We start from the raw sequence: 12,050 nt of genomic DNA, 5'->3' as shown, positions 1-12,050 counted from the left end.
AATAAAACAGCAAAATCACAGGGAGCAAAGATGAGACATGACAGCTGTTAGTAAAGAACTTTTATTGAGGATTTTGCCAAAAAAAATGCAGATTTGAGATTGGTCCGTAATTGTTCAATATTGTGGCATCGAGACTTTTCTTGAGGAAAGGCTTGATAACTGCAATTTTCAAAGCTGGGAATGTTCCTGATTAAAGTGGCATGTTAATTATTCAAACGAGTGGGGACAGCAAACTGTTGAGCACAGATTTTAGAAATTTAGTGGGTAACACATGGAGGCAGCATGTAGATGAACTCAGACTGGTGACCATCTCTGGAACAGTTTTGTCAGTTACAGATGAAAAGTGAGTAGCTCTAAGTGTCTAGGTGGCTGCTGAGGTGTTATTTGTGTTGTGGAACTGACGGTATTTTCAATGCTCTGAACCTTGTCATTACAGAATACTGCAAACTCATTGCACTTAGATGTGTAGATTAGTTCTAACAGTAGCAGAGCTGGAGGGTTTGTTTATCTGTTTATCTTTGTTTACTCTTAAGAGATTCTCTGTTGGACCAGATAATCTCACTCGACAATGTGAGTATAGCTTCTAGCCCTACTGTAAAAAATCTTGGAGTCCTATTTGATCAAAATCTGTCATTCACAGCCCATATAAGCCTAGCTTGTAAAACCGCATACTTTCACCTGCGAAATATAACTAAAATTAGAAATATTTTACCTAAAAACGATGCTGAAAAACTCATCCATGCATTTGTTACTTCCAGACTTGATTACTGTAATTCTCTGCTTGCCGCCTGCCCCAAAAGTACTATAAGGAGCCTCCAGTTGGTCCAAAATGCAGCGGCCAGAGTCCTAACAGGAACTAAAAGAAGAGACCACATCAGTTCTGTACTAAAATATCTGCACTGGCTTCCTGTTGAGCTTGGAATCAAATTCAAAGTCCTCCTCCTGACATACAAAGCCCTAAACGGTACGGCCCCATCCTATCTGCAAGATGCTATTGTCCCGTACCAGCCAAACAGAGCACTCCGCTCTCAGAATGCAGGACTATTAGTGGTTCCTAGAGTGTCCAAAAGTACAGTGGGAGGGAGAGCATTCAGTTACCAAGCTCCTGTGCTATGGAATCAACTCCCTGCTGATGTTAAACAGGCCCCCACAGTCTCTGTATTTAAGACCAGGCTTAAAACCTTCCTCTTCGGTATAGACCAGGTTACATAGTGAGGGAGTTAGGGACATTAAAACCCGGGATAAGATAGACTGCAGTAGGAGATAACTAGCTGGGGGAAGTATGGCAACCTGAGCACTATCCTCTACTTTGTCCTATTTTCTCATCAGCAATGCTATTCACATGTTGTCCCCTGTCCCACTCCCCCTGTGGAGTGTATCTCTTTCAGATGCCCCGATGACAGCTGGACCCTCTCCTCCTCCTCGCCTGGCCCTCCTCCTCCTCGCCTGGCCGGTTTTTCTTGTTTTGTCTGATTTTTCCTGTTGTTTTGTTTTTGTGTGTATATCTCGGTGGCTGAGTGGCTCATGTCTCACAGCAGAAGGTTTGGTTGGATCCCCGGGTCGCCCAGGCCTTTCTGTGTGGAGTTTTTCATGTTTCTCCTCGTGTCTGGATGGGTTTCCTCCGGGTACTTCAGTTTTCCCCATCAACCAAAACAAGAACGCCCTTCGAGACAACTGTTGTTGTGATTTTGGGCATTAAAAAATAAAATGAATTGAATTGTTGCAAACAGGACATGAGAGTTGTTACTACGACTTCCAATAATGTCAGAAAAATCCCTCTCCCTTGTTCTACATAAACTGTGGTTGTACATGTGCATCTTTTCTCTGTAAATCTCATAATGAACCTGGAGCTTTGACTTGCTCCATTCCCGCTCGGCCCTCCGGCACTCTCTTTTCTGTGCCTTGACCGAGTCATCATTCCTCCATGGCGCTTTCTGCTTATCTTTAACCATTTTAACCTTCATTGGGGCAATGGTGTCCAGAACATTCAAAACACTCAAAGTCACAGAGTTCAACAAATCATCAACATTAGAATCCCAATTCAGTCCTGGTTCAGACCTGGTTTAGTTCTGGTTGAGTCTTGGTTTAGACTTGGCTTAGTCCTGGTTTAGTCCTGTTTTAGTCCTGTTTTAGTCCTGGTTTAGTCCTGGTTTAGTTTTGTTTTATATTAGGCAGAAGTTCATCTTAATGACAATGATAATTAAAATGTTCAGCTTTATATCTCTTTTCCAGTGTTAAAATCATCTTATTTGGATAATATATCATTATTATTTATGAAAATCCTCACCTCTGCTGCTCTGACCCTATCTTCCTCTCCTCTGACCCTCTCCTCTCTTAATCTGACCATCTCCTCTGACCCTCTCCTCTTCTGACCCTCTCCTCCTCTGACCCTCTGCTCCTCTGACCCTCTCCTCTGCTCCTCTGACCCTCTCCTCTGCTCCTCTGACCCTCTCCTCCTCTGACCATCCTCCTCTGGCCCTCTCCTCTCCTCCTCTGACCCTCTCCTCCTCTGACCCTCTCCTCCTCTGACCCTCTCCTCCTCTGACCCTCTCCTCCTCTGACCCTCTCCTCTGCTCCTCTGGCCCTCTTCTCTGCTCCTCTGACCCTCTCCTCTGCTTCTCTGACCCTCTCCTCTGCTCCTCTGACCCTCTCCTCTGCTCCTCTGACCCTCTCCTCCTCTGACCCTCTCCTCTGCTCCTCTGACCCTCTCCTCTCCTCCTCTGACCCTCTTCTCTGCTCCTCTGACCCTCTCCTCCTCTGACCCTCTCCTCCGCTCCATGTTCAGAAAGAGGAAGACTGATCTTCTGCATATTATTTCACCCAAACATTTCCAACTTCCTTTATTTTTCTACTTCTAATGGCTTGTTGATTGTGTCAGATGCCCTCCCGTCCTCCTATATGGCTCCATTTTAATACAATCTCCAGTTTAATTATTGAAAAGTGTCTAAACCGGCAGCAGAAGTGCACTTCCTGACCCCACTCCCTCTCATGGAAATGCCCTTTTACTATCTGTTCCATCCTGGTCTCTGATTGGTTGAGGCATCGGCACAGCTGAGTCCTGATTGGCTGTTGACTGTCAACACAGCAGCTCTGTTTCTGTGGCACATCAAGAAAAACTCCGCACACATGACAGGAAGTGGAGAGGACGCTTTACAAAGTAAGAGCATTTCCATCAGACTACAAGATCCATTCTCCCGCTGTGTTTATTCAACCACACCATCTGGGAGGGCATCTGACACACCACAACATCTGGGAGGGCATCTGACACACCACACCATCTGGGAGGGCATCTGACACACCACAACATCTGGGAGGGCATCTGACACACCACACCATCAGAAGATTATTTGACATTTGACCTCCCTCCATCTCAGTCTAACATTACAGGGCTATAGGAGGATGTGAGGGCATCTGACCCAGAAACAAAACTAGTATTGTAAGTATAAAAGTTTAATTGGAAATATAGGCTTAGTTTTTCAGTCAGATGCCCTTCCTGGTCCTAAAGGGAATCATTATATGGATATTTGGAATTTCCCCACTGTGGGACTAACAAAGGCACATCTTATCTTATCTTATATCCCCAACTTTCAGTTTTATTTCGGGCATTTCTTTAGTCTGACTTGTTTCAATATGTATGCATATGTATAGAATATGTTTTACCAGCTAAACAAGACAACAAAAAATGAAAACATATGAACCTGCTTCTGTCCAATTTTTGACCTCTCAAATATTAAATTATTTCTTATTTCTTGATGAAAACAATGACTCTTTTTACCTTAATATATGAAAAGTCTCTAAGCACAAATATTCACATTACTTTAATAGAATAGGTCATTGTACTTTTTTAAGTAGATGTTTAAAACTGTACTTGTACTTGAGTATATTTCTATCTTGTAATTAAAATGAGTTACATTTTAAATCATGAGAATAGCATACCCCTCCGAGAACCTCCACCTTAAGGTGGTGGAGGAGCTGGAGCACCCAAATGATCCTGGGAGTTATGTTGTCGGGGACTTTGTGTCCCTGGTAGAGCAAACAGGTCCTGGGGGATGGGACAGACCAAGAGCGGTTCAGAAGCCTTTCATGATGAGCATAACAACAGGGCCAGCTATGTCGCCTGGACTGGCATTACTGGGGCCCTACTCTGGAGCCAGGCCAGGGGTCTCTGCCTCAAGTGGAGGAGTTCAAGTATCTCTTGTTAACAAGTGAGGGAAGGATGGAGCGTGAGATTGACAAGCGGATCGGTGCAGCGCATGCAGTGATGCGGTCGTTGTATCAGACTATTGTGGTAAAGAAGGAGCTGAGTCGAAAGGCAAAGCTCTCGATTTTCTGGTCAATCTACGTTCCTACCCTCACCTATGGTCATGAGCTCTGGGTAAAGACTGAAAGGACAAGAGTACGGATAAAAGTGGCCAAATTGGGCTTCCTCTGCAGTTTGGCTGAGATAGGGTGAGGAGCTCGGTCACACGGGAGGAGCTCGGACTAGAGCCCCTGCTCCTCCACGTTGAGAGGAGCCAGCTGAGGTGGCTCGGGCATCTGCTTAGGATGCCTCCTGGACGCCTCCCTAGGGAGGTGTTCTGGGCATGTCCCACCGGGAGGAGGCCACGAGGAAGACCCAGGATACGATGGAGGGACTATGTCTCTCAGCTGGCCTGGGAACGCCTTGGGGTCCCACCGGAGGAGCTGGAGGACGTGTCTGGGGTGAGGGAAGTCTGGGAGTCCCTGCTTAGACTGATGCCCCCGCGACCCGGCCCCGGATAAGCGGAAGAAAATGGATGGATGGAGAATAGCACAAATCGTGCTTGTCCTGATCCATAAATGTCTCAGTTCTGTGTCTGCTCCTTCAAACTCACAAACTCCCACAATGCTGCTCTCATGTGATGCTGGATAAACTGTACATACAATTTTATGAGTGAAAGTTGGGAAAATAAGAAATGGGAATTCTGGAAGCAGCAGGATCGGCCTGAGTTGTGACATTAAGAGCAGAGACTGAAGTCAAGTTTTTTAACACATAAAACAGACTGTCTGACATTTAGTACCAACTGAACATTCAGCTCCAGATGATCCGACCAACAGCACATGAATGCACACAGGTCAAAGGTCACACAGAGTGAAGGAGCACTGAAAGCGGCACAAGAGCATCTCCTGCTCTGATTGGACAGAGCTCAGAGAAAACCTCGTCTTCGTTTGAAGACCCAGGATGCTCCTAAAAATCTGTTACTAGTATTTTTCATGTGTATAATTTTGGTATTACTTGTAAACCTACTTGTATCTGAATACATTTTAAGCCATGTAACTGTACTTTTATTTGAGTCCAAAGTTGCAGTGTGAGGGAAAGAAGAGCATGACACATGACACATGGCTCTACATTTGGTCCAACCTGATCCAAATATTCCTCCCACACTTTTATTGTGAAAATCCTGAGACACGGGGCCGCTTCCTGTCTGTGAGTGTTGATGTGTCCCGTTGGGTGAGGCTTGTGTCTGCTCTGCTTTTCTCTTTTACGCATGAACTAAAACACTCCAAACTTTCGCTATTCTCTTACTGCACAGTCCTCCACCTTACCTTTAGTTTTCCGCTGCGAAACGTTCATTTATTTTACACGTTTTTGCTAAATGACTCCACGTTTGTGCCTTTGACTCGCTAGCTTCAAAGCTACGGAGCGAGACGAGCCGCTGCACCTGCTGCTATTTTTACATTTTCCCCAACGCCGAGTCATTTTTAAGGATTACGAAAAGATAAATACATTTTTAAAGAGGAAACCTAACTACTTTAGCTGTTTTCATCATTTTTGAAAGCGTGTATTTTATAGAATAAGTCGTAAAAATAGACAAAGCCCCATGGAGTAAGCCGTGCGCTTTTGGAGAAGGTGGAGATGCGTAAAAGTGACCGATGTTGCCGTGCTTTGGGATATTTTTAAGCGGAAAAAACTGCTGATTGCGGACTTTGGACATGGCGTCTCCTAAAGCGAAGAGTGTCCTCCAGAATGAGGCCGGGAAAGAGTGTAAAGTGAGTCCCGGGAAAGGAGAGGGAGAGGCGGCGCAGCCCAACCGGATGTACAGCCTGGACGCGCTGGAGCCCGTGGCCACTGTGGGTGAGTGACAGGAAAAAACTAATCCTCATTTAATCCAGAAAATACGGGTTAAAAGTGTCGCTGAAAATGGAAAAATGTAAACAGATTTTGCGTATTTTAATCACAGTGTCCTAGTACTAAAGTTAAGCAGTAGTAGTAGTAGTAGTTCTAATATTTGGAAAAGTGGCATAAAACGTCTGGGTTAAATTTTTAATTATTTCTTAAACCGATAAAGAAATGGGACGAATACATTTTTCATATTTTGTTAATTTATAAAATATACAATAAATGTTTTATAAAGGTCACGTTAAACAGAGCAGGGGGAGTTCAAAGGTCATGACTGTATCATGGGGAACATCAAATCACAATGAGCTCAAATATTTTTAGATTTTTTTTTTTTTTTTTTTCAAGTTATTGTTAGATTTTCCTGTTATTTTCACTACTGTACTGTATTTTACTTAACTACATCCGTTACTACTTCTGTTACTACTACTACTACTACTAATTTGTCCACCCCTACTACTTTTACTACTACTACTACTACTACTACTACTACTACTACTACTACTATCCCTGCTACTACTTAGCCTACTTTAATTACTACAACTATTGTAAATGTCACTTTTACTTTTATTCTTACCAATACTGTACTAAATCCAGTAATATTGCTACTACTGCTACTGCTGCTGCTACTACTACTACTACTTTTCCACTACTGCTGCTTCTTCTGGTACTACCTTTGCTATATCACTTTACTACAGCCTGTTAATACTCTCACTCCTGTTACTATTACTACAATTGTACTGCTACGACTACTACTAGTACATACGTTTGACTAAACATTTACTTTTACTTCAATAATAATACTACAGATTGTCCAGTATTGCTGTATTGTTAGTTTATTAGTTCTGTGACTTGTGCAGCCAGAAGCACAGGCTGTGACAAACTGTACAAAGACAAGTGGATCTGGAGCCGTGTCCTGTGCCGATCAGAAGCCGTGTCCTGTGCGGATCTGGAGCCGTGTCCTGTGCCGATCAGAAGCCGTGTCCTGTGCGGATCTGGAGCCGTGTCCTGTGCGGATCTGGAGCCGTGTCCTGTGTGGATCTAGAGCCGTGTCCTGTGCCGATCAGAAGCCGTGTCCTGTGCGGATCTAGAGCCGTGTCCTGTGCCGATCAGAAGCCGTGTCCTGTGCGGATCTGGAGCCGTGTCCTGTGCGGATCTGGAGCCGTGTCCTGTGCGGATCTGGAGCCGTGTCCTGTGTGGATCTGGAGCCGTGTCCTGTGCCGATCAGAAGCCGTGTCCTGTGCGGATCTGGAGCCGTGTCCTGTGCGGATCTGGAGCCGTGTCCTGCGCGGGTCTGGAGCCGTGTCCTGCGCGGGTCTGGAGCCGTGTCCTGCGCGGGTCTGGAGCCGTGTCCTGCGCGGGTCTGGAGCCGTGTCCTGCGCGGATCTGGAGCCGTGTCCTGCGCGGATCTAGAGCCGTCTCCTGTGCCGATCAGAAGCCGTGTCCTGCGCGGATCTGGAGCCGTGTCCTGGTCCTGCGCGGATCTGGAGCCGTGTCCTGCGCGGATCTGGAGCCGTGTCCTGCGCGGATCTGGAGCCGTGTCCTGCGCGGATCTGGAGCCGTGTCCTGCGCGGATCTGGAGCCGTGTCCTGCGCGGATCTGGAGCCGTGTCCTGCGCGGATCTGGAGCCGTGTCCTGCGCGGATCTGGAGCCGTGTCCTGCGCGGATCTAGAGCCTTGTCCTGCGCGGATCTGGAGCCTTGTCCTGCGCGGATCTGGAGCCTTGTCCTGTCTCCGGGACTTCAGAAGGATGATTGACAGGCAAATGAACCAATCAGAGACACACAGGGTCTGTTCATATAAAAAACAAACATGGCTGCTTAAATTAATTCCTAAAAGGAATAAAACCAGATAAATAACTGAGAAACGGCCAATTTTTACAGGATCAACGTGGAAGTACCTCACTTTAATGTATCTCAGCTAAAAGAAGTTCTGTTTTGTTCTTGATGTTCTCCATGGTTTTGGAGAGGAGACGTCTTCTGTATTTGAGACATATGTCATACAAATGAGCCACTGTGGTTCGTCTCAGGTTCAGAAGGAGGATTTTCAGTCTCTCTGGACAAGCGCCTTTGGTCTCAGGAGCCCGTCCCTTCTACATTCTGACCCAGTCTCCCTGTAGAGTCCTACTCCTTTACAAAACATGAAACATAAAGAAAGAGTTAACCTGTGTCTCTGAAACACAGCTCATATGTCACTCAAACTGAAGCTGAGATGATCCACACTCACTGTAGTCCAGTGGTTCTCAAATAGTGGGGCCCCCCTGGGGGGGCGCGGTGAGATGCCGTGGGGGGCGCGTATGACTCCGCGTATGACACTGTAGTACTGTACGTGCTGTACACGGCGCGTACGCAGCAAAGAGCAGGAGAGAGTGAACAGATCGTGGCACAGGGCAGTGAACAAGAAACACTTTTGCTAAAGAGACACTATGGAAAACATTTTAACAGGGATGAAAAGAAAGGCAGAGACAGACGGAGGTAAAGTCACATGAAAAATAAGGCGAGGAAGTCTGATGAAGAGTATGGAGCACTGGGCTTCACCGTGACTCCGGTGGGACACGAGGACAGACCGGTGTCTGCATTGGACAGTATGAAGCCAAATAAGTTAAGACCCCACCTCATTACACCTCAGTCACGCTGATAAGACGCTCGAGTTTTTTCAGCGTGAACGTGTCAAATATTAACAACAATCATCCGCTTTGTAAATGTCACTTAAAGCAGCAGCACTGAGCATCATGTAAGGTGTCGTACCAAATTGCTAAATTACTTTTAATTTGATATTTATTTAATTTTAATGTATTATTTTGATATTTATTTAATTTTAATTTATTCATTTGATGTTTATTAAAAAAAAAATATTTGATATTTAATTAAATTTCATTATATCATTTCATTTATTTTATTTTTTCAGGGGGGGTGCGAAATTTTTTCTTCTTTATAGGGGGGCATGATAGAAAATAATTGAGAAGCACTGATGTAGTCAAACTGAAGCTGAGATGATCCACACTCACTGTAGTCAAACTGAAGCTGAGGTGATCTAGGTAACTCAGGCTGGACTGTGGGATAGTCCTGGTTCAGTCCTGGTTTGGATCTGGTTTAGTCCCGGGGGTTAGTTCTAGTCCTAGTTTAATGCTGGTTTAATCTTGGTTTAGATCTGTTTCAGTTCGTGTTTGGACCTTTTTCTGTCAGAATCTTGGTTTAGTCCTGGTTAAAACATTAGTTAATCCTGGTTTAGACCAAATTTTGTCCTAGTACTCTTTAATCGTAGTTTAGTCCTGTTTTAGCCCTTTTTCATACCTGATTTAGATCTGGTTTAAACTTGGTTCAGACCTGGGTTAGACCTGGGTTAGACCTGGGTTAGACCTGGGTTAGACCTGGGTTAGACCTGGGTTAGACCTGGGTTAGACCTGGTTTAGACCTGGTTTAGACCTGGTTTAGACCTGGTTTAGACCTGGTTTAGACCTGGGTTAGACCTGGATTAAGCCTGGTTCAGACCTGGGTTAGACCTGGTTTAGACTTGGTTTAGACCTGGGTTAGACCTGGGTTAGACCTGGGTTAGACCTGGGTTAGACCTGGGTTAGACCTGGGTTAGACCTGGTTTAGACCTGGGTTAGACCTGGGTTAGACCTGGGTTAGACCTGGTTTAGACCTGGTTTAGACCTGGGTTAGACCTGGGTTAGACCTGGATTAAGCCTGGTTCAGACCTGGGTTAGACCTGGTTTAGACTTGGTTTAGACCTGGGTTAGACCTGGGTTAGACCTGGGTTAGACCTGGTTTAGACCTGGTTTAGACCTGGTTCAGACCTGGTTTAGACCTGGTTCAGACCTGGTTCAGACCTGGTTTAGACCTGGGTTACACCTGGGTTACACCTGGTTTAGACCTGGTTTAGACCTGGGTTACACTTGGTTTAGACCTGGTTTAGACCTGGTTCAGACCTGGTTCAGACCTGTTTCAGACCTGGGTTAGACCTGGTTTAGACCTGGTTTAGACCTGGTTTAGACCTGGTTTAGACCTGGTTTAGACCTGGATTAGACCTGGTTTAGACCTGGATTAGACCTGGGTTAGACCTGGTTTAGACCTGGATTAGACCTGGGTTAGACGTGGGTTAGACCTGGGTTAGACCTGGGTTAGACCTGGGTTAGACCTGGGTTAGACCTGGTTTATAGTTTGTAGTTCCAGTACTCTACTCTACAGGAAGTGACTTCGTGCCAACTTCATGTCAACAACATTAACTGGTGTGAAGTGTTGTATTTAACACTGTGGTACATGAATTTATGACAAGACCAAACAGGAAAGCACATACTGATACTTCTACTACAAGTACATTCAGTAATGTGTACTACTGTCATCAGTACAAAGTAAACAGCCTCATCACAATGACTCACTGTAGTTTCTGTATCTAGAGACAACGGCATTACTCAACTTTAACCAACTGACCCAGATAAATGTGGAAATATCTGAATGACTGACACGCACGCACACACATACACATACACATATATATATACATACAAATATACATATACATATACATATACGCGGACATTAATGTGGAAATATTTGAATGACTGACGCACACACACACACACCCCCCCCCACACACACACACACACACACACACACACGTACACAGACATTAATGTGGAAATATCTGAATGACTGACACACACGCACGCACACACACACACATACACATATACACGGACATTAATGTGGAAATATCTGAATGACTGACGCACACACACACACACCCACACTCACACACACACACACACACACACACGTACACGGACATTAATGTGGAAATATCTGAATGACTGTACAGGCTTCATTTTTGGACAGTAGTAGTTAGGATACATGTATAATGAGTCATAGAAGTACGTTATTCAGTCCTGTTCACATGTGACTGTAGTACAGAACGATCCTCAAAGTACAAAGACAAAGTACCACCATAAATATTGAGTCTTCCATCTATGAGCGATAAGTGGACATGGTTCTGATCATGACGGGCCTAATGGTCTTCCACACGCTGGGCACATTTTTACACAGCGCTTTTGCTCCTTCAAAGCTCAACGTGTATGCAGACACCAGGGGCGAGATGGGCCAAGTGTCTTGCCCAAGGACACAACATCAGCATTTTTGTGTTGAAGTCAAAGCGGTGAGAGGTTCAGAGCAGGTCTAGCGCACATGTCCTGTCCTGAGACCTGTTGGTTCACATGTGCAGCATTACTCACCCTGTGTGTCACTCAGAACAAAAGACGCAACACAAACAGGTTTAAACCCCTCACTGTACTATGTCCTAATCCATACTAGAACTGGAATTGAACCACATCCTCATCGTTCACAGGTATCGATACTAAAAAAGTGGTTTAGATCTGTTTCAGTTCTTGTTTAGACCTTGTTTTGTCAGAATCTTGGTCTAATCCTGCTTAAAACATTAGTTAATCCTGGTTTAGACCAAATTTTGTCCTAATACTGTTTAATCGTAGTTTGGTCCTGTTTTAGCCCTTTTTCAAGCCTGATTTAGTCCTGGCTCAGACCTGTTTTAGTTCTTAAGAGTATGGTTTTAAAATGCTGTCTCTTCTCCTTTTTCAGGCTGCAGTGGAGCGCTCATGTTTTTATCCTGAAAATAGCCTCACCATAAAAAAACGACAATTTGTCTGAAGTGGAAGAACGAGAGAGTGCATCTATAAATACTCTCTGTGTGCTCTGTCTGCAAGTCCTGCAGCTGTGTCTGCAAATGCATCTGCAATGCATGCGACTGCACCGCCCATGGATCAGGCTTAGAACTGTCTTAAACCTGTCTTAGACCTGTCTTAGACCTGTCTTAGACCTGGCTTAGACCTGTCTTAGACCTGTCTTAGACCTGTCTTAGACCTGTCTTAGACCTGTCTTAGACCTGTCTTAGACCTGTCTTAG

The 12,050-nt window shown here is 45.0% G+C and overlaps 1 protein-coding gene across 1 annotated transcript in view; it reads left to right on the top strand.

The window, feature by feature from the left end:
• Nucleotides 1–5,424: 5,424 nt before the first annotated feature.
• prkx (protein kinase X-linked) overlaps nucleotides 5,425–12,050 on the top strand; it is a 28,447-nt gene continuing 21,821 nt past the window's right edge. Inside the window, exon 1 of the mRNA XM_033978551.2 lies at nucleotides 5,425–6,094. Coding sequence (XP_033834442.1) covers nucleotides 5,953–6,094 — 142 coding nt within the window. The 5' untranslated portion in view covers nucleotides 5,425–5,952. The remainder of the gene's footprint in view (nucleotides 6,095–12,050) is intronic.

The sequence above is a fragment of the Periophthalmus magnuspinnatus genome, chromosome 2, assembly GCF_009829125.3.
Source record: "Periophthalmus magnuspinnatus isolate fPerMag1 chromosome 2, fPerMag1.2.pri, whole genome shotgun sequence".
NCBI lineage: Eukaryota > Metazoa > Chordata > Actinopteri > Gobiiformes > Gobiidae > Periophthalmus > Periophthalmus magnuspinnatus.
The sequence above is the reverse complement of the archived record's forward strand: the minus strand, read 5'-3'. Positions and strand labels throughout refer to the sequence as shown.